The 21,861-nt window shown below is 54.4% G+C and overlaps 1 protein-coding gene across 2 annotated transcripts; it reads left to right on the forward strand.

Moving 5' to 3' along the window:
* Positions 1 to 872: 872 nt before the first annotated feature.
* On the forward strand, positions 873 to 21,833 carry CCNF (cyclin F). Of its 2 annotated transcripts, none has more exons than XM_082360580.1 (17): positions 873 to 976; positions 2,054 to 2,208; positions 3,253 to 3,359; positions 4,304 to 4,371; positions 5,731 to 5,924; positions 6,349 to 6,402; positions 7,062 to 7,166; positions 7,480 to 7,557; positions 9,701 to 9,852; positions 11,759 to 11,923; positions 13,822 to 13,945; positions 14,228 to 14,408; positions 14,763 to 14,850; positions 16,726 to 16,831; positions 16,908 to 17,035; positions 17,661 to 17,830; positions 18,486 to 21,833. In XM_082360580.1, the coding sequence occupies exons 1-17, from the start codon at positions 961 to 963 to the stop codon at positions 18,959 to 18,961; spliced, it is 2,367 nt and encodes a 788-aa protein (XP_082216706.1). In that variant the 5' UTR covers positions 873 to 960; the 3' UTR covers positions 18,962 to 21,833. The 2 variants fall into 2 exon arrangements, with proteins under 2 accessions (XP_082216706.1, XP_082216707.1); XM_082360581.1 differs by having other exon boundaries at positions 16,726 to 16,825.
* The last annotated feature ends 28 nt before the right edge of the window (positions 21,834 to 21,861 follow it).

Consider the following 21,861-nt stretch of genomic DNA (forward strand, 5'->3'; position numbering starts at 1 on the left):
CAGAACGCTCAGCTGTGGCTGAAAGCAGCCAGTAAAGCAAGCAGGTGTGCACTTCTATTTTAGTTGGGCTCCCAGGTGACCGCGAGGAGACACTGGGGACTGACAGGGGACGATATCTAGTCCAAGTGTGAAGGTGAGGGCTTGCCCTGGGCAGGGATGGAGGAGGGGTCCAGAGTGAGCCACGTTTCAAGGGAAGAAGGAGTCAAACGTTCTGGATGAGTCAATGAAGATTTCAAGCACCAGCTCTCTGGACTCCACTTTCTGCATTACGATCTATGCCAACAGCGACTCGGCCACCGAACCAGGGGTCTCCTCGCCTGAAGCAAGGGCTGGAAGCAGGGCGTGCGGCCTCGGGGTGCGGGTCGGAAAGGTCAGGGCCAGCCTCTGTGAGGCGCATCCCGCGGGTGCCGGCTAGCCTGCGTCCCCGCAGGTAGAAGACGACGTCGGGGTCCCCGCTCCGAGACCCCGGGCTCGGAGGCGCGGCCGGTCAGCTCAGACCTTCACTGACAAACCATTGCATGCCGTGGCCTCCGGTCGCTGGGACCTCTTGCCGCCGAGTCAACCGCAATGCCTAAGCCCAGAACAGGCCAGGTCCACGCGGGCCGGAGCGGATTCAGAGACGCCGCTGCAGCCAGCCCAGAGCCACGCTCCTTAGGGACCCCCCGCCAGGGTCGGGGAGGCGGGGCGGCCGCGCAAGCTCTACCAATCAACAGCCGGCGTTCGAATTCGCATCCTGGCGAGGCCAATCGCGAGCGTCCGAGTCCGAGGGGGCGGGGAGGGGGCGGGGCCCGGCCGAGCAGTGGCGCGCGCCCCCCCGGGCGGGCCAATGGGAGCGCCTGGTGCATTTGAAAACTCCGGCGGGCGGTGGGCAGGTCTGCGCCTGCGTGGGGAGGCGCGCTCTGGGCCGGCAAGGCGGCACTGGGAGCGATAGCGGCGACGGCAGCGACGGCAGCCACGGTTATGGGGAGCGGAGGCGGTGAGCGCTGGGCGCGGGGCGCGGCGGGGCGGCCTCGAGACTGAGCAGGGCTGGCTCGAGCCCTTCGGCCCGGGGTGCGTGTCTTCCCGGCGGCGACCGCCCGGCGCGCGGTTTAAATGCCTGGGAGCGCCCTGCTCCGCGTGAAAGCCGCGCGCGGGGTTTGCCACCTGTCGAGGGCCGTGAGCGCCACTCAGGTTTCCGTGGTTATTATCGTGGCTGTCCTAGAGCAAGGGGATGAGAAAAATGCGGTAAAACGCGGGGATCGGTCGCCCCGCGTTTACGCTTGGCTTTCGCAGCGTGTTAATTGATGATGGGAAGACCCAGGTGAAGAGCGAGGGGAGGGGGGCAGGAAGAAGCCCTGAGGAGGGAGTCGTGCGGGTGGGAGAGCAGCTACCTCCTGTGGGGACTGGAGGAAGGAACGAGTGGGAAACCAGGTGAATTGTAGGTGATGGGCTTCTCCTGCCTCAAGCTTCTATGTCGTCTGCTTAGAGTCAGCAAAGAGTTGCTGAAGTTGAAGTTGGAAGGACCTCCTGTGGGGAGAGAGGACACTGAGACTGGCTGGGCAGCTCTGACATCCGCAGAGCTGGGACAGGCCTGGCCTCCAAGTCCACCTTTGGCTTCTCTGCAGGGTGGACCCTCCTAGTTTGGACTCGAAAACCAGACTGTTCAAGTCCACAGATCCTTATTAACATTATGCATTTTAGTCATGTGTGCAGATAGAAGCAAAGAGATCAGTAAGGGTCAAGGCACCTCCCTGAGAGTGAAATGCAAGGCTAACCATCATCAGCGTTGGCTGCTTTTTCCCCCTTCCTGGTTGTCATCTGGGCTCTGGATCAGAAGGTTTCCCAATAGCCAGGTTACATGATTACTACTCACCATCAATGTTTATTGAATATTTGAATGAATGATGATGTCTTCTGTACCACTACTACTCCTTTATTTAATCTTTGTTTAGGACTGTAAATATGGCTGGGGCAGAGGTCAGTAACTGTTAAATCATGTTCAGATATAACTTTTCATATCAGCACAACTCGTTTCCAACACATCACTTAGACCATTCTGATTTTTTTTTTTAAGTGATCCACTGTAGGTGTGCCAAGTGTTTCTGTTATCCTACAAAGCGGAGAATAAGAAGGAGACCCCGAAACCTAACGATCTTGAGTCTCCCTGAAGATGTGCTCTTTCATATCCTGAAATGGCTTTCTGTTGGAGACATCCTCGCTGTCCGAGCTGTAAGTTGTCAGATGAAAATAGTGTCAGGCCTGGCATCATTGGTTATATTGTACCATGAAGGCTTCGTGTCTTAAATGTCAGGACAAAAACTTTGGCTACAAATGAAGGTAGAGGAAACAACGGTGATATTGGTAATAGATGCCTGAGGTTGTTCTGATTGCAGGAAAGCTAAAACGTAGGACAGCAAGGTTTGAGTCTGCTCATTGTAGTGTTTATTTTGACAGAGAAAATACCCTTTTATGACAGTGAAATTTGCATCCCTCAAGAAATAAGATAGTATTAAGAAGAAAAATAGTATGTTCTTGAGGACAAAGCCCACGTAATATTCAGCACTGAAAGGGACTCTGGGAGTTATTTTGCAGATTTCGGAACTGAAGCCTCACTTTGAGCGATTTAACCAAGGGCATACAGCAAATTAGTGGGGGAACACCAATAAGAACCCACTTCTCTGACTCCCAAACCTGCCTCCATTGCATTCATAATATCCATGGGTGCTGAATTTCCAATGGCAGTGGAAGCTTTAGCACTTAAAATGCTCACCTGTGCTCAGGGCCCCCTGCCTGGACACTTCCTGCTATCACCCAGGACAGAAGTCCTACCTGAGGCTGCTGTCATGTGTTTCAGTCTTTTCTGAGAGCCCCCACTGACCTGCAGGCTCCAGCTGTGCTCCCACTAGCAAGACCCTAAGTAGAGGAGCTCAAAACAGATTTCTGACCTACCTGTTCCCATTAGAGTTGGTTTCCCTGATCCTTGCAGGTATTATAGCATTATATCCCCTTTCTCAGCCTAGGTGCTTATTCCCCCTTCCGGGACCACTGTCCCCATCTTTAGAGCCACAGAGAAAGTTGTTTCTGGGCTCTTTTCTCTATTCAAAGCAATTGTTAGTCACTCTGATACACAGAGGCTAGGCCTTTACTACTAGGGTGAGGAGGGAAACAGGACACCCTACATCTGTCTACACCCTGTCTTCAAGAGCTCCAGAAGTGGGGCTTCTGGGAGGTCCCTTGATTAACCGCCACTCCCCCACTTCCATTGTTCTTCAGGTGCACTCCCACCTGAAGTACCTGGTGGATAACCATGCCAGCGTGTGGGCATGTGCCAGCTTCCAGGAGCTGTGGCCTTCTCCAAAGAACCTGAAGCTCTTTGAAAGGTATCTCTGCACCCTGAGAAGAGCGTGGCTTTCTCCCACCTTTGGGCCTCCCTGCTATGCCAGTCTGTGTCTCAAGGCCTGACCTGGGAATGATTTTCCTCTTGCTTGTTGCTCCCGCCAACACCTTATCCCCCAGGGAGTGACTGAGGGCTGTCGACCTCACCCATCGAGTCACACAACTTCCAGCACAGTCATGGGTCATCCACACCACCAGCACAGGCCTGACTCTCATTAGTCACAGCGGTGCTTCTGAAGGGTCCACTTGAGCTATGACCCATGGTGTGTGACTCAGGTGCAGGTCACCTGCATGTGGAAACTTTCCTCAACCCTCTTCTTTTGGTCAGAACAATGTGATTTGAATCCTATTACATTATACTGACTGGCTGATCCCACCTCCCCGGCCGGGGTTGGGACCTAGAGGAAGGGCCGGAGGGGCTGCAAGCTGCAGTGTGCCAGTGGTCGCAGGCAGGCTGCCTGAGACATAGTCCACCAACCACACAATTTACCCATTTAAAGTGTACAACTCAATGGTTTTTAGTATGCTCACAGAGTTGCGCAATCATCAACACTATCTAACTTTAGGACATTCTCATGACCCCCAAATGAAACCCCATAACCATTAGCAGTCACTCCCTATTTTCCCTATAGTAACGCAAACCCTATGCAGCCACTAATCTGCTTTCTGTCTCTATGGATTTGCCTATTCTGGACATTTCATATGAGTGGAATCATACAACATGTGGCCTTTTGTGTCTGTCTTCTTTCACTTAAGTGTGTTTTCAAGGCTCATCCATGTTGTAGCATGTCATGGATAATTGATATTTAGCTGCATTGCCAAAAAAATTTTCTGTTCAGAAAATAGGTACTGTAGTTTTAAGTGCTGTGGTGGAACATAACCTTTATGGAATAAAATCATGTGATGTTTCATGTTCTTAATGTTCTAGGGCTGCCGAAAAAGGGAATTTTGAAGCTGCTGTGAAGCTGGGCATAGCCTACCTCTACAATGAAGGCCGTAAGTCCTCGTGGGACTGGTGCTGGGGCTGGCGCTGGGGCTGGCCTCACCCCACTTGGTACTGACGTTTTAGAACAAGCACGAGGGACTTCCCTGGTGGTCCAGTGGTTAAGACTCTGTGCTTCCACTGCAGGGGGCGCAGGTTAGATCCCAGGCTGGAGAACTAAGATCCCGCATGCTTCGTGGTGTAGCCAAAAACAAAAAACCTAATAGAACAAGCATGAGCCCTTGCCCGTGTCAGCAGTTTAGACGCTGTTCTTGCTGTGTCTGGCTGTGTACCATCCCCCCTGGGGGGCTTGTGCCAGAGGTGTCCTGCTCAGGGACCCATGGATGAAGTTTGATTTTGCAGTTTGGGGGAGTTGCCTCTTTTTTTAATGAACCATTAATTTCGGTTGACAACGAGTGACTCTGAGCAGAGACTCAGAATGGGGGCTACTCAGGCAAGCCAGCCCTCCCTGGCTGCCTAGTTAACACCACAGCCCATGCGTAGACCCCGGCTTCTCTCCTTGGCCACAGCTCATCTGAGGAACCTGGGGCAGCGGTCAAAGCGTGCCTGATGCCAAGTGTCAGTAACACAGGGAGCCAAGGCTCCAAGTGGGAGGCAAGTACAAACAGGTCAAAGCCAGCCTGGTACCTAGATTCCTTCACCCCTAAGGGGCAGGTGCTCCTCTAAAGAACCTGATGCGGCCCTCTCTCCCAATTGCTGCCTGTCTGCTGAGCACACTAAGGAGCGAGCCTGCAGTTCGTCCTGTCCCAGCTCCCAAGATGCATAAAGACTTGGGTATAGTTGCCATTTTTCTGCTTCTAAAAGACCTGGCGTCTTGCTGAGAGGTCACCCCAGTCACAGCTGGTTGACAGGACTGTTGGACCTGCAGACGATGAGCAGTCCTGCGCCCACCCTCCTGTCAGATGGCTTTGCCCAGACGAAATTCACACACCACTCAGCTCACCTGTATAGTGTGTACAGTCCAGTGGTTTGGGTATCTTCACAGAGTCGTGCAGCCATCACCACTCATTTTGGAGCCATCATCTCATTACCTCACAAAGAAACCCCCTACCTGTTAACAGGGGGCTGGGCAGCAGTTCCCCACAGGAGGGAGGATGGGCATCTGATGCCTCCATGGGGGGGGGACCTTCCCAGATCTTCGGAATCCAGGCCGCTGGGAGGAGCCGCAGGGCACTTGGTTCACAAAACATGGGAAGAAAAGGGAGGAGCCCCCATCCCAGCTCTTCTGTCCTAAAACACCAGCAACTTCACGTTGTAGTGGCTTAAGGCTTTAAACTTTCCAAAAAGACTGGGGAACTTCCCACACCCCTCCTCCAGAGACATCCTGGGCTGTGTTCTGTCCGTCTCTTCAGTGTCTGTGTCTGATGAGGCCCGGGCGGAAGTGAACGGGCTGAAGGCCTCTCGCTTCTTCAGTCTCGCGGAGCGCCTGAATGTGGGCGCCGCACCCTTCATCTGGCTCTTCATCCGCCCACCTTGGTCGGTGTCCGGAAGCTGCTGCAAGGCCGTGGTTCACGAGAGCCTCAGGATGGAGTGCCAGCTGCAGAAAGTGAGTCCTGGCAAGGGGTGCAAGTAGGGCAGGCCGTGCTAGGCGGGCTGAGCCCCGTAGGGTCCCGGGAGGTGAGAAAACCTTGAGGGGAGATGCTGTGGACCATGTAAAGTCAGGGACCCGAGGGCAGTGGAGGCACATAAAACAGTGCAGATGTGGGAGCATCTGCTAACGACTAGCAGGAGAGGAGGCCTCGGAGCCAGGGTCAGGGGAATCGGGTGAGGGGCTGGGCTGCAGACGGGTCGACTGCTGGAAAGGCAGGACTGAGGCTCTGTGAAGCAGTTGGCAGAGGCCTGGAATCAGGGAGCGGTCCTCTGTGCAGAGGGGCTGGGCAGGGAGCAGGAAGACCCACACCCGGAGGGACAGCCCCTGGGAAGTTCTGTCCGCTGACAGTCACCCCTCCTCCTCCACCTCCTTTCTCTAGACTCACAGAGCATCCATACTGCACTGCTTGGGGAGAGTGCTGAGTCTTTTTGAGGTGAGTCCCCTCCGCCATCCCACGGGGCCCTGCGTTGTTTGGCGTCCTGGCCCGGGTGAGCACGCAGGGCACAGCGGGTCTGCATTTTTGTGCTGCTCGCCTTTCTGGCAGCTTCAAGCACCAAGAACCAGGAACTGCGTGAAAGGCAGCAGAAGGGGGCTTCCGGGGTTCAAAGCCAAGATGAGCCCTGTCTGTGAGGCTGTGTGGAGCCAGGAAGAGTGTCTGAGCAGGACAGGACCCCGGGTCTATTTGTTTCACGGCTCTGCTACTGGCGGCTCCCTCCCACTCCTCACGCAGACCTCTCTACTTAGTGAGCCTTGTGATTCGGGAACCCCCTCTGCAGCAGTCTTGGGGGAGGTGGTGGCTCCTGGTGCTAGGTGCTCTGACAGCAGCAGGGAGGGACACTTACTATGAGCGAGGAGCTGGAAGACCTTGGGAAACCCTCCCCCATCACCATCTGGGCAGTGCCTGGAGCCAAGTCCAGCACAAACCTCGTGCAGGAGGAAGCAGGGCCTGAGGGCAGAACTCGTGGGCTTGCCTTCACGAGTTCGTTGTCAAATCGTGTATCTTCAGACAAGTTGTTTTTACTCTAATGTAGTTAACTCATTTTATTAAAGATGAGAACAGTATATGTGATTACTCAGAGGTACTTATTCTAGGATGAAGAGAAACAGAAGCAGGCCCGGGACCTGTTTGAAGAGTCTGCTAACCAGGGGTGTTTGACCAGCTCATACCTCCTCTGGGAAAGTGACAGAAAGATGGATGTGAGTGGGCCTAGGTCTGGGGAAAGAATGGATTATGTTGGCCAAAGGCACAATCTCCAGAGTAGCCCTTGGACAAGGTTCTGCCACCGCAGCCGGGGTCCTCCTGGGGCTCCAGGAGCTGCTGGTCATGGAGCTGCTCTCAGCACTGCCCCTGAAACGACCACCACCATTTGGGGGATAAAGGGCTGGGAAGAAAACACAGTTGGGGACCCTCTGGAGGTGTCAGGGGGAACATTTAAGAAGACTATGGGTTGGTTCTGAGTTTCTCCAGAGACATGACCATGTAAGGGCATGGTGACTCTCCCGTTGACAGATGTCAGATCCTGGACGATGCCTCCACAGCTTCCGGAAACTCAGGGACTTTGCTGCCAAAGGCTGCTGGGAAGCGCAGGTGAGCTGGGAGCTGGCCTTTGTCCTGACATCTCCTCTCGTGGGGACCGTGGGGGCAACACTGCCAGGTTCCCACCCAGGATGCAGTAAGAGTGGCCCAGGGTTTGGAACTTAGTCTAAGGGAGTTTTCAGCTCTAGGGTGTGCGGGGAGGAGAGCCCAAAAGCACTTTCCTCATCTCTGCCCGTTGCATCTAAGACAGCCAGCCACTTAATTTCTAAGTGCTGTGGACTACATCTGCATCAAAATTTATATAGCTCCCTAAAGTTGGCCTGTAGGGAAAGCATCTTGGCAACAGAACTTAGAGCTCCTTAGAGCAGATGGGCGTGTGGAATGCTGTCCTCTTCTCATTATCTGACCTGCTCACCAGGTTGTCCAGTGTTGGAACCAGGACATCAGGGGTCTGTAATTGGCGTTCTCCAGACACTCTCCCTGTGTAGCTGTAAAGAAGTCATTATTTCAAGACAAATCAAAGAAAGTCCCCCTTTGCCAAGCTGGCAGACGCTTGCTCTTGTCACCCCACCAAGTTGGGGGCTGAGAGTCATCTGCCCTTAAAAGCTAGGGAAGAAATCACAAAGAGGGATGGCCCGCCTGACACATCACAGGACGTTGTAATGTTTATGTCCAAAAAGGCACTTAACAAGTTTACAAGAAATACAACAATGAACAATGTGGTTCTAGTTCAAGCTCAGACTAATCAATAAGAATAGTAAGGCCCTGTAGAAGTTCATAGGGCCTCAGTATACTCAAAAAAGAGGAAATAAATACAAGCAGTCAAAATACGGAGCAGGTTTGACCTCTCTGCTAGTCAAAAAGGCACACGTTTAAAGAGATCGTGGCTGATCACACTAGCAAATCATATACACGTAGTCTTTGTGTTTTTGAGTGGATAGCTAGTAACTTCTGAAAATACACTTCGGCTTTTTTTTATTGTTTTTTGGGGGGTTTTTTTGGCTGTGTTGGGTCTTTGTTGCTGGGTACGGGCTTTCTCTAGTTGAGACAAGCAGGGGCTACTCTTTGTTGCGGTGCGCGGGCTTCTCATTGTCGTGGCTTCTCTTGTTGCAGAGCACACGCTCTAGAGTGCAGGCTCCGTAGTTGTGGCACACAGGCTTATTTGCTCCACGGCATGTGGGATCTTCCTGGGCCAGGGATCGAACCCGTTTCCCCTGCATTGGCAGGCGGATTCTTAACCACTGCGCCACCAGGGAAGCCCTGAAAATATACATTTTTAACGATAGCAGTTTTTGCCAGCAAACATGTGATAAAATAGTGTTCCTATGAGTGTGTGTGAAAATGCACGCAGGAATTTCAGAAAGCGCCTGGGCACAGGTAGCGCCTGTGGGTCGACTGCGTGAGCAGAAGGTGCACAAGACTGCACAAAGGTGACCCTCAAAGTGACAAAACCAACAGAAACCCCCTCAAAGGAAGAACAAGGAAAACACGCTTACAGAAGTCTCCTATCACAAAGAACCACGTTATCATTAGGCAGGCAAAGAAAAGGTAATGTGTGTTCTGTGATCACAAATGCACATGCACACTGCTACAAGTGCATAGAAAACTCTGGAAGGAAATATGTAGAGATGGTCGACAGTAACCACCGAGGGCCTGGTGGGCCCCGGCGGGTCCTGAGCAAGGTGCTCGTGCATCTCATTCAATTCTCATGGCATCTGCCGAAGCTGCTGCTGTTGTGCCATTTGGTGAAAAGGGAAACTGAGGTGCAGTGAAGCCCCCAGTTCGCCTGTGGTCACACATAGACCCAGGTCTTAAAGCCGGGTCATTCGAGCCCCCAGCCAGCTCTCGGCCACTGTGCTACGTGGCCTCCCCCAGAGCATCAGTTTTCACTAGGGAGTGGTGAGCAGAAACAAACTTAATTTAAAAGAAAATGCTGGCAGAAGACTGGAATTGGCCGTGGAGCTGTGCTGGGCAGGAAGTCAACTGACATCCCATTATGCACCTTTTGTCCCTTTTAAAATGTTCTATTGTGATATATTATTTATTTCCGAAAGATTAAAATTTTGGCCCTCCTGGTTTCAGAAGGCTTAGAAGGTGTAAGTGGGCCAGTGTATGTACAGGCAGAATCCTCCTTGCGTTCAGAAGCAGCAACCTTAAAACCCCCTGCTCATCCCTTGAGTCTTTTCGTCCTCAGCTGTCTCTAGCCAAAGCCTGTGCACACGGAAACCAGCTCGGACTGGAAGCGAAAGCCTCCAACGAGATAGTCTGCCAGCTGTTCCAGGCCTCCCACGCTGTCAGTAAGCAGAGGGTCTTCTCTGTGCAGAAGGGACTCAATGACACAATGAGGTGAGGGGTCCGAGCCACCCCACCTGGATCCACGTGTGTGTGTGTGTGTGTGTGTGTGTGTGTGTGTGTGTGTGTGTGTGTGTGTGTGTGTGTGTGTGTTTTCTAAAACCAGTAATGCCTAAGCTATCCAGGGCTTTGAAAAGAAAAATTTCCCACATAAATGTCTGCTCTCTCCAGTTTTCCTTTTTAAGCCTCAGACTATATTAAACCATACTAAACATCTTTCAAAAATGATGCCAAAAAACCACCTTTTCTTTCCAACCCATCATCACGCGCATCAGCGTGCGGTAGTGCAGGGGGCAGCTGCCATGTGCCTGCAGCCTCAGAACCCCCACAAACTGCCTCTTCCTGCAGGTCCATTTTCCTCCAAGGTTTGGAGATAACACACTTTTACACTCAATCACAGAACATGTTTAGAGAGTAAAATGGAAAATGTGAATAATTTTTTAAGCTTACACCAGAGATTTCAAATACATTTTAGATTTATAATGGGCAGGCTCTGGCTGTACTGCGGCAGACAAAGCCCAGCACCTGGTAAGCTCTCTTCCCTGGAGAGGCTCCATCTTTACTCACAGCAGGGGGTGCAGTGTCCTTGGCTCCCACATTAAATGTCACCAAGCTGCTGTGATTTTGAGTCCTGTGTCTGTGCTGGGGGTGGTGCCTCCTCCCCCACGCCGTGCCCTCCCAGTCTGCCTTTCTTTTGGCGGCAGGAGCCGGGGGACCGTTGCTATTCCTTTTGTGTGCTGGAGGTGGGGGTTAACATAAACTTAACCTTTCTTTTCTTTTCAAGAGCTAAAGTAGTTTTATTAAAATAATATCATTTCAACCCCCCAGTTGAGCATCTTTACATTTTCCTCTATGTTAAGCAACAGTTGACTTTTTCTTCCTTTTTTCTATTGAGTTATAATTGACATGTAACATTAGTTTCAGGTTTAACCATTTTAAAATGTACAGTTCCACTGGTCTGTTTTTATAAGTCAGATCACTGAGCTTGTCAAAGGTGTCTGCGTAGGAAGCTTCCTCTTCTGCCCCTAATCCTGAAACACCTGGCCTTGCGTGTCTTCCTCCCCAGCCCGTTCCCCTTTCATCCCGCCTCCTTCTTCCCCTCCCCAACTCGGCCCCAGCACTCCCTCCTTCCCTCTGCCTATGAAAGATGCTCCTGTCCGGGCTGACACCTGGACTAGTCCTTCCTGTCTGCCTAGAATCACTCACCACCACGTTTCTTCTCTCTCTTGCTTCTCTTCTCCCCGTCTCCTCTCCCTTGTGCAAAAAGGTGTTCACCATGCTTGGGCATCCTTGATGTTGCATGCAGTATCCCCTTGTGACGTCTGTGTCCCTGGCCCGGCTTTTAGCCCCGTCGAGGAGGGACCCTATGTCTGTTGGCTCTACCGGCCCAAGTCCTCCATCACGGTTGCTGGGTGACTAAGAACTCCAGCACATAGGCTCAGGGAATCCTGCTTTAGCTGCATTCCTGGCTCTTTGCTCCACTGCGGAGGGTTGTGATAAATGACCCCACGGGTGAGAGTTCCTCAGAGAGAAGACAGGTTTGCAGGACGATAAACTTTGACTTTTCTCCTGTCCTGTGACCTGTCCCAGGTCCACGGAGCAGACCTGCTTTGCTCCCTTACAAGTGACGGTCCAGGCTCATCCAGTGCCTGGGGGCCCCGGGGTGGGGGAGGCAGAGTACACATATGTGCAGCCCACCTGCCTCCCAGGAACAAAGTCGGGAGTCATGGGGCCTCCCAGCCCCTTGGACAGGGTGTCTCAGCCTTGAACAGGTGCCTGGGTAAGCCAGTGATGCCTAAAGTGATCGCTCACCCCTCGGGACAGATGGCCGGGCAGGAATGGGAGACGGGACACTCATGAAGGCTTGGCCTGGTTTTCAGGGATGGTGCTCGTCCCACAGGTACATTCTCATCGATTGGCTGGTAGAGGTCGCCACCATGAAGGACTTCTCAAGCCTGTGCCTTCACCTGACCGTGGAGTGCGTGGACCGGTACCTGCGGAGGCGGCTGGTGCCCCGGTACAGGCTCCAGCTGCTGGGCATCGCCTGCATGGTCATCTGCACCCGGTGAGAAGCCCCCCAGGCTGGGCCCGCAGACGGAACACAGCATGCTGGCGCTGCCCAGTTCACAGGCTGGCTTTTCAGTGGAACAAGCCTTCAGCACCCCACCTCCATATGACAGGGGTTTTCATTTTAGTGGGTGCCCACGCCGAGTGGTCCTACCCACACGGGGGTGGCAGGGCTGACCCTTGGTGTGTGGGCAGCCGCTCATCCCAACACGCGGCCTCAGGACCCAGAACGTGGCCTCTGTCGGGCAGGCTCAGGCTGGAACCCTCTTCCCCTGGCCCCTGAGGGCAACACAGCGATGAGGGAGGGTCACAGGCGGCTGCCCTTGCCAGTCCGGTTCTCAACTCTGCGTCCAGAGACCTGCGTTTCATCGGTCTCATGTGCCCCCCACCCCCAACTCCCCACAGACCCCCTCCAACCACGTGGGCAGGATGCGTCCTCCTCAGAGAGGCAGCCTACCCCTACAGCAGCTCTGACTTTTCAAATCAAACCATTTTAAGTTTTACCCAAATCCACCTTTCCACCCAGTTTTGCCTTTGGACACAATGTGGATGGCAGTTCCCACCATACATTTTGCATTTTCTTGTTTTCCTAAAGCAGACTTCTACGTGGTCTGCTATCTCCCCCGGGCGGTGCTTTCCAGACCAACATCCTTATCTGTAAGGCTTGTGAGGGAGGAACAGGCTCATTGCACACAGTGGTGTCAACTATGGACAGACTGATTTGTCTTCCGCACGGTAACCCAGAGGCTTGTGTCACTGGGATGGTTTATCTGTTTCATGACGTCATGAAGGAGGCCCAGGTCCTGACTTGCTCTCTGCTACCTGCCATGACCCCTGAGGCCACCAGGTCCACCTTTGCAGTGAGCGCAGTCATGTGGCCATGACGGGAACTGGGAAGTGGGGTCTCTAGGTGGCTGTGGAAGCAGGGTCCGTGGGCTCAGGGTCGGTGAGCAAATGCCACACGCTGTCTGGCACCTCTCACGTGTGCTCTCGGAACCCGGCGTTCCAGGTCTTGTCACCAGGGAGGGCTGAACAGACGGGTCCCCAGCCTCCCTGGATCTAAATGGCATAGTTACGTCCTTGCAATGAGAGACTGAGGTACCAGACCACAGGCTGCTGGCAATGAGATGATAATTGCTTTGAAAGATTTTTAGAAGCCGAGATGCCCCTACATCCACTCTCAAAGCAGCACCTGCCGCTGCTCCGAGCACAGGGCTTTCGCCCTCCCCACTCACATAACATCCCCCAGCGCCTGCGGTCCCTACAACTCCTGTCCTCTCTCTTGGCCCAGCCAACAGCAAACGCGGGAGCTGCAGAGTCCCCATGACAGAGCAGACAAGGGCCCAGTCCCAGTCCACCCTTGTGTGGGGAGGTGTCCTCGGCAGGCCGCTGGACTAGCGTGTTCCCTGATAGTTGGAGCTGGTGGAGAGTAGAGAACAGGGTGACCACCTGCCTAAGGACAGTCCAGTTCCCACGGCCAGACCCCGTGCTGGGTCCAGACCTTCAAACAACCTCTATCTCTGGTTCTGCTGGCTCATCTGCCTTCTGGGTTAAAGCTGTTTATACTCGCTCCATAGAAGCTGACACAAGGCAGGGCGAACCCTCATCCCTCGGGTCGTTAAGAGGATTGACCGATCATGTCATTCGTGGGTGCATTTTGCAGAAACACCTGCATGCCTAGCAGTCCAGCAGCTCTCACTGCCACTGATCTGTAACACTAATCCCCCTTCCCTTCCAGCCCCCATGATAGGCTCATCTGACCTTTTCAGTTCCCCTCAGCGGCTAGGGGCAGCCGGGTCCACTCTTTGGACCCCCCAACCCCATCACTGAAGCCTAAAGTGATCACCCCACCAAGGGGAGTGGGCTCAGTGCTCAGACCCCTTCTTAACACTCCAGGTTCATCAGCAAAGAGATCCTGACGATCCGGGAGGCTGTGTGGCTCACAGACAACACGTACAAATACGAGGACCTGGTGAGGATGATGGGAGAGATCATCTCTGCCTTGGAAGGAAAGATTCGAGTAAGTGGCCACTCGCTTTTTCCTTTTGAATCAAAGTTGAGGTCACGTGAGGGCATGGGAAGGGCAGAGGGTATCTGCATGGCTTTGAGCTTCCCTGCTCTGGGAAGCCCTCCTGGACCCAGAGGGCGCGAGGCCACAGCTGTTTGGCATGCACAGCGGTCGGGCCAGATGCTGGGCTGACCACACCGAGGGTGGTGTTTCTAAGGTCCAGCCTCCCCACCGAGTGGGTGGAGGGGCCCTCTGTGTGCTGAGACCCCACGTCCGCCTCCCCGTTCCCTCTAGGTCCCCACCGTGGTCGATTACAAGGACGTCCTGCTGACGCTGGTCCCCATGGCACCAAGAACCCAGCACCTGTGCAGCTTCCTCTGCGAGCTCTCCCTGCTGCACACCAGCCTGGCCGCCTATGCCCCAGCCCACCTGGCTGCAGCCGCTCTGCTCCTGGCGAGGCTGACACACGGGCAGAGTAAGGAGCTGGTCCTCCCCACCAGCCACTCAGAACATGCGCTGAGCCAGTGGTCCGGGGGATTCCTGGAGTCAGGAGCCAGTGCTCAAATTCAAGGGGGTTGGAGGGAGAAAAAGAAGTGTGTTCATCTCCTGGAGAAGGAAACACCAGAATGGACTAAAAGCCATTGTCTGGGGGTGAGGTTAGAGACAGTTCTAGCTTAATATTTCCCACGCTGTCGACAATGAGCACGCATGCTCTGTACCTGGGGCCTTTTCAACCCTGAGCCCTAGGAAACTCCATCCCAGAACCATCAGGGCTGTGGGGCACGAGAGGGCATCAGAACGGCCCCACTGTTCCTGCTTTCCTCCCCAGCACAGCCCTGGACCACTCGCTTATGGGACCTCACTGGGTTCTCCTGTGAAGACCTCATCCCCTGTGTCTTAAGCCTTCACCAAAAGTGGTAAGCGTGTAAGGAAGCAATTCCCCCACAGCCCCCCGGCCATCCCCCCACACAGAGGGTGTGTCCTCAATACTGCAAGTCCAGGGGGAATTTGCTCTCACGTGAGGACTGTCAAGACACTCAGACCTTCCCCGCGTGAGCCGCGTGTCTCAGGATTGACGTTTAGAAATTCCAGGGCCATGTTGCTTATTTCATACGTTTTTAACATTTTATGTGTGGGCAGCAGCTCCCCCCAACCCAAACCTAATTCCATGGGCAGTGGAACATAAGAAAAAATGAGACTGTCTCCCTGACCAGCGGTAATTTCAGTCTAGAACAGGTTGGCCTCCAGCTCTGGAGTTGGCAGACCGCAGCCCCGGGCACACACCTTGGCCCTTTCCCTCGCCTCCTGTCTCAGCTTGGCTGGCAGACTCGCTCCTCCCACTCCTCAGTCCCACCTGCACTCCCCACCACATGCATATCTGCTAAAGCCCCCAGGGACCTCCTCCTTTCTCCGCCAGGCCACGCTGCCTCAGTGTCCCCTTCCCCGACACGAGGGTACGGGTAATTCTGCCTTTCTGCCTGTCCCCAGACGCTCCCTGGGAGACTTAACCACTTCCAGGATTCAGAACACATCTAAAAGCCAACCTCTGACCCAAGCCACAGACCCCCCTGCCAGCATGTCCACGCCAGGCCATTCCTCCTTATAGATTTCATTTGGTGCTTGGTGGACAAGGCCCCAGTCATCCTATCAGAGCCCTCAGGCCAGCCCATTTCTGCTTCTCTGTCCCTGCATCCCAGCAGCTCTCGGAGCCAAGGCACTTTCTTCACCTGCCCACGGTCATTGTCCCAGCCGCCTCCTGGATTTCCACAGGGCAGCCTCTGAGCATGGCGCTTCTGCTTACACCTTGGGGATGAGATCAGAACTTGGGCACGAGTCTAGAGATTCCTCTGACCAGCCCCTCTGGCCCATCTGCCACTTCTCCCCCTCCCCGCTAACATGGGGAGCCTGTCAGCATTTCCTGGGGTAGTGTGTGCACCCCGTTTCTCCTGCAGGGCCCAGACCTCGTCGCTGGTGGATAAGAGCATGGGTGACGGTGGCAGGTCAACACGTGTCTGACCCCGAGGTTGCTCAGACCAGTGCAGAGAGTCGGTGCCTGACCAGGCTGCCAAAAGCTGCTGCTTGGCTGCCTTCCTACACCCATCCCCCGCCCCCCACCGAGTTTTTTTTTTTTTTTCCCAATCCAGATAAACTGGAAACATATTTATTTACGAACGAAACTTTTTTAAAGTGTACAATTCAACAGGCTCTTGGTATATTCAGAATTGTGCAGCCGTCATCACAAACCACAATCGATTTGAGAACATCTTCCCCGCCCTCGCTACCTATTACCTTCATGTTTCCCCTCCCCACCAGCCCCCAGCAAACACTCATCTATTTCCTGGCTCTTTCTGTTCTGGATGTTTCACCAACATGGACTCGTACAACATGGGGCCTTTTGTGACCAGCCTCTCACCTACATAATGTTTCCACTGTACAAATAACCCACTGGATGTAGGGACCACATCTTGTTTATTCAGTCGTGCACTGATGGACATTTGGGGTTTTTCTACCTTCCAGCTGTTGCGAATAATGCTGCTGTGAATATATGTGTCCAGGTTTCTGTGTGGATCTCTGTTCCCCTTTCTCCTGGGGATGCACCTGGGGGTCAGGTGACTCGAGGAACCGCCAGACTGTGCACAGCAGTGCTGGGCTTCACTCCCATTGCTGGGCTGGTTTTGAAAATGTCTTGTCCTCTCACTTCAGTGAGTGGAGGCTAAAGATGGGAGCCTTTGGGGTGGAGGTGCCAGCACTGCCTGCCCCTCGCTACCCCTCACGTGTCCCTCTGTCGGCAGCTTCCACGACGATGCCCCCAAGGACTACAGGCAGGTCTCTCTCACCGCCGTGAAGCAGCGATTTGAGGACAAGCGATACGAAGAGATCAGCCAGGAAGAGGTGCTGGTGGGTGCTAGGGAGCGGAGGTCCTCGCCTGCCCCTCGGGGCCTCGGCCCTCCCTCTGACCCCGGCTTCCCCTCAGGTGCTGAGCTATGGCCAGTTGTGTGCAGCTCTAGGGGTGAAACAAGAGAGCCCAGAACCCGCGTCTTTCCTCAGCACAGGAGACATTCACACCTTCCTCAGCTCTCCCTCTGGAAGGAGAACCAAGCGGTGAGTGAGCCCTGCAGGCCAGGCCTGGGTTCCCTCGTGACCTGTGCAGCCATTAGGGCTCCTGAGGAGCAGCAGGGAGAGAGCAGATCCCCAGAAAACTGAAGCTGCAGTTGGTAGTCTCCACTGCCTACATTACCGTCTCCTTTCCCCAGTGTGGCTCTCTGGCTCCAGCCTGGTTCCCTGTGAGGGAAGGTGGTCTTGAGCACAGGTTGAGCCCGCTCAGGCTCTGGCCCTGCCCCACGCCCGGTGTGAGCCATACGGGACTGCTCTGCTCCACCACATTGTGTCACTCCCAGCGCTCCAGCTGTGCCCTCATTGTGTGCATCCCTTTTACCCCCGTCTCTTCCATCTCAATGTCCCAGCTGTACTGCCTGGAATAACCTCCCCCTCCACCTCACCCACCTAAAGAACTATCCATCCTACAAAGTCCAGATGAGCAGGAACCTCGCCGTGCTGCTGGCCCTGCTTCTGCGAATCTGCCCTGGGCTTCTGAGGGCAGTTCCTGGGTGGCTGTGTTGTCCCTGCTCACAGCACATGGGGGCAGGGTCAGGCAGGTGCCAAGAACCAGACTGGGCCTCCCAACACTGCTGCCTATGACCCGGCTCCCGGCTCTCCCACCGCACAGGAAACGGGAGAACAGCCTCCAGGAGGACAGGGGCAGCTTCGTCACCACGCCGACCGCAGAGCTGTCCAGCCAGGAGGAGACACTGTTGGGCAGCTTCCTGGACTGGAGCCTGGACTACTGCTCCGGCTACGAGGGCGACCAAGAGAGCGAGGGCGAGAAGGAGGGTGATGGTGAGTGCCAGGGCCGGAGACCACCTGGTGCTGCCCCAAAGGAGACAGCGGGCAGGAGGGCCCCCAGCCTGAGCTGCAGGAGAGTGTGTCCAGACACAGGTAGACATTAGAGAGCAGAGCCCCTAGAATACCAGCCCACAGGGAGGACAGGATGTGGGCCCAACCTGCGCCCAGCTCCAGCTGGACCTGGGCTGATGGAAGGACCTCACCAGGTCAGGGACAGAGGAATAGACCTTTCTAGAAGGTTGTGTGAGATGTGCCCTCTGCTGGGCTCTGTCCCTCAGGCACCTGTCCAGGGCAGGCTGCAGGAGGCTCTGGACCCATGTCTCGTCAGCCATCTGCACAGGAAGCCCAGTTCGATAGCTTCTGTTGATTTTCCAACTGCTATTTTTGTGTCCACTCAGGGGATTAACTAAATTATTAGATGGCCAGTTTGTTGTCACTTCCTACTGTCCCCTAAGTCACATTGGGTATTACCCCAAGTTTGAAAGGAGACACTTCACCCCCAATTTCTTACGTAAAGGAAAGGGGACTGTCCAGCGAGGTTCAGGATGTGTGGCCAAGAGCTGGACCCTGGGCTCCCCTGGGTCCTGACTGGGCACGGGGTCACCCCAATGCTCAGGCTATGGTCTGACCTCTCCCCCATCTCCCATAGTGACGGCTCCCAGCGGTGTCCTCGATGTCACTGTGGTCTACCTGAACCCGGAACAGCACTGCTGCCAGGAATCAAGCGATGAGGAGGCCTGCCCGGAGGAGGAGGGGCGTCAGGACACACAGGCGTCGGCACCAGGCAGCCAGACACCTTGGACCCCAGGGCTCGAGCGCCCTCTGTGTAGCAGGAGGGGGCCAGGCAAGGACATCACGACCTCAGGGTACTCCTCTGTCAGCAGCACGAGTCCCACAAACTCCGCAGACGGCTTGGGGGGCCTTCCCCGATCTACCTCAGTACTGTCCCCGGGCAGCGACTTGAACACACAGCCTTGCCACCATCACGCGAGGAAGTCGTGTGTACAGTGTCGTCCCCCAAGCCCCCCGGAGAGCTGTGCTCCCCAGCAACAGGTGAAGAGGAAAAACCTGTCCGCCCACAATGAGGAGGAGGAGGACATGAACTTGGGCTTTTTGAAGCTGTGAGTGTGTCAGTGCGTTTGCTGAAGTGAATGTTTGCTGAGGGAGGGCTGCTGTTGCACTAGCGAGGGGGAGGGGGGGCGCTGGAGATGGATCCCTGTAAACCCCTGGTGGCAGTCACACGGGGAATAGAAAGGAGAACTTGGGGCAGTAAGTTTCTTTCTCCAGGGGAGCCCATTGCGAGCCATCAGAATGTCTAAATCACAACAAAAACTCAGTTCCTTCTCTCTGGAAAGTTTAGCCTCAAAGCAATCATGCCATACTGTGTGAAGCCTATTTCTCTGTCCCCTCCCATGTTTGTCCTGCTTGCTCTGGGAAACTTAAGCCCACGTCCTGAACTTCCCAGCCCCACGGAGCCCCAGGCACTCCGGGAGCTGAGAGCTTTCACAGTTGAGAACGTGTGACCCAGGTATCCTGGCACAGCTCACCCCCTCCCACATTTATCTGGTTCGGGGTTTCAGGGGGAGCCAACAGCTGAGCACACCATCCCTGCGCCCACATTGGCCTGCCCTGCCCCAGGCAGCCGTTCCTTTCCTCACTGGGTGGTGGGTCCTGTCGTGAGGGAACTCTGCCCCGCGGATTGTTTCGGACTGCGTGTGAATACCGGGCAAGTGGGCCCTGACATTTTTGCAGGCCAGGGCCTTGATGTCTTGGTCACAGGCTCTCTTCCTCCCATATTCTCAGCTCATTTTAGAAATCTGCCCCTTCTCCTGCGATGGTTTGTCTGTGTCCCCAACAGATGATGTCTGTGTGAACTTCGGAATGTCTGGGCCATTTCTTTCCCTGTCTTTACTTCCATCCTCCATCCCTCTAAGATAAAAAACAAAAGAAAAATTAAAAATAGAAGGTATTAGGGCTTCCCTGGTGGCGCAGTGGCTAAGAATCCGCCTGCCAATGCAGCGGACACGGGTTCGAGCCCTGGTCCGGGAAGATCCCACATGCTGCAGAGCAACTAAGCCCGTGCGCCGTAACTACTGAGCCTGTGCTCTAGAGCCCGCGAGTCACAACTACTGAAGCCTGCACGCCTAGAGCCCGTGCTCCACAGCAAGAGAAGCCACCGCATCGAGAAGCCCGCGCACCTCAAGGAAGAGTAGCCCCCGCTCGCCGCAACTAGAGAAAAGCCCGCGCACAGCAACGAAGACCCAACGCAGCCAAAAATAAATAATAAATAAAATAAATACATTTTTTTAAAAACATTAAAAATAAAAGGTATTAATTTTTAAAAAATTCTCAACATTATTTAGGCTCAACTGAAAAAAGAAAATTTGATTCAAACCCCTCAGTGCTATTCTGACACTGTATGCAAAACCAATTTTCCCAGAGAGGTTAGCCAGAAAAAAAATTAAATGTCATTTGTAACATCTGAGTTGACCAAGATACAGAAGAGCAAGATGCAGAGGACCTGTTTGTTGGGTGAGGGTGGATCTGCTTTGAGTTCCTGAGAATAATGACCCCAGGAACTTGGGATCTGACGAAGACTGACCCTGACCTCTCTCCCCTGCTGACACACTCACCCTGATAGCTTTTGCTTCCTCTCGAAAATGTCAGAAAGAACCACTTAGCCAGGAGTGTCCCCCAAATGCTCTTGAACCAAAACGACAGGGACAGGGAGATGCTGACTCCGTGAGGCTTTTCTGAGTGTTGATTTCCCTGTAGGAGCTCTTTTTGCTACTGTAGTAGAATTCTGACCACACTGGGTCAGGCATGGTTGAGTAAGGGAATCCCAGCATAGGGATTGCAGACCTCCCTGTTGACTGTGTGCCCCTAGGCATGTGTGAGCCTCAGCCCCATCTGTAAGAGGGGGCAATAATACCTATCTCACAGGGGTGTTGTGAGGATTAAATGTGATGAGGGTAGTAGCAGCCGCATGATGTGCATGACTGAACTGCCTTCTCCCACTCCAGTGGGGACCTAGTACCACCTGACCGTGGGGTGGGGTGGGGTCTCCCTGAATCTTCTAAGCACTGACTGAAGCCCTCTCCCCTCCCCTCCTACCTCACAGAGAATCTCATTTTAGTCAGAATGCTGTCGGCCTCCCCGCACTAGGCAAGAAAATAGGCCACTACCGATGGAGGGGCCCACCCTAAGGGCACTTCCAGGGCTGCCTGGGTCCTGACCCCCTTCCCCTTCTCTGCCTGGCACCCTCAACTCCCCTCCTTTGTGTCTCTGTCCTCTGCTGCAGCACCTTCCTATCAGTAACTGTGAAATGGACACCTCGCCAACTTGAAACAACCCCTCCCAGGTTTGTCACCCGTCCTGCTCTCCCCTGAGATTTCTTGGCCCCTGAGGGGTTGGCATTCATCTGTTTTTCCTGTTATCTCCAATTACAGTGGACCCTGCTGCCCGCACCACTCCTCCCAGCCAGCATCTGTCCCCACAATCCCTCCTCGCCAGGTGTCTCCTGATTCTCTGAAGGTCCCGTTCCCCCATCCCGCAGACATTCCCTCCTGGGATAGCCTCCTCTGGTTTCTGTGACACCAGGCTCTGCTGTCCCTCCACCTCTCTGGGCTCCAGCTTCCCCTCACCTGTCCCCATCCATGCACACCTGCCCCACCTTGGACCAGCTTGCCCAGGCCCATTGCTCCATGTGCCACATCCTTGGCTCCTGGGCTTCATCCGCCTCTGCCCAGGTGCCCACTGATGCCTCCCCTGGATGTCATCACCTCACCAACATATCCAAAAGTGGACACTCCCTCCTCCCTTGTCCCTGCTCCCAACACACATGTCATCCTCACTTCTAGCGACTGCAGTAAATACCTACTGGGCCCCTCCATGTGCCTTGCCCTGTGCTAGGTGGCCCGGGGTCAGCAAGGCAGCAGGGCCCTGCTTTAGAGCGTCTTCAATACAAAGACGAAGCCAACCGTTAAGCGATCACAGGTGCCACCATCTACCTGGTTATCCAACCC

Source organism: Balaenoptera borealis (assembly GCF_965194805.1).
Source record: "Balaenoptera borealis genome assembly, chromosome: 16".
NCBI lineage: Eukaryota > Metazoa > Chordata > Mammalia > Artiodactyla > Balaenopteridae > Balaenoptera > Balaenoptera borealis.

Coding starts and splice junctions, on each gene's coding strand:
- CCNF (XM_082360580.1), top strand. Junction 7,558..9,700: donor AAGGCTGCTGGGAAGCGCAG/GTGAGCTGGGAG, acceptor TTTCGTCCTCAG/CTGTCTCTAGCCAAAGCCTG. Junction 14,851..16,725: donor TTAAGCCTTCACCAAAAGTG/GTAAGCGTGTAA, acceptor CTCTGTCGGCAG/CTTCCACGACGATGCCCCCA.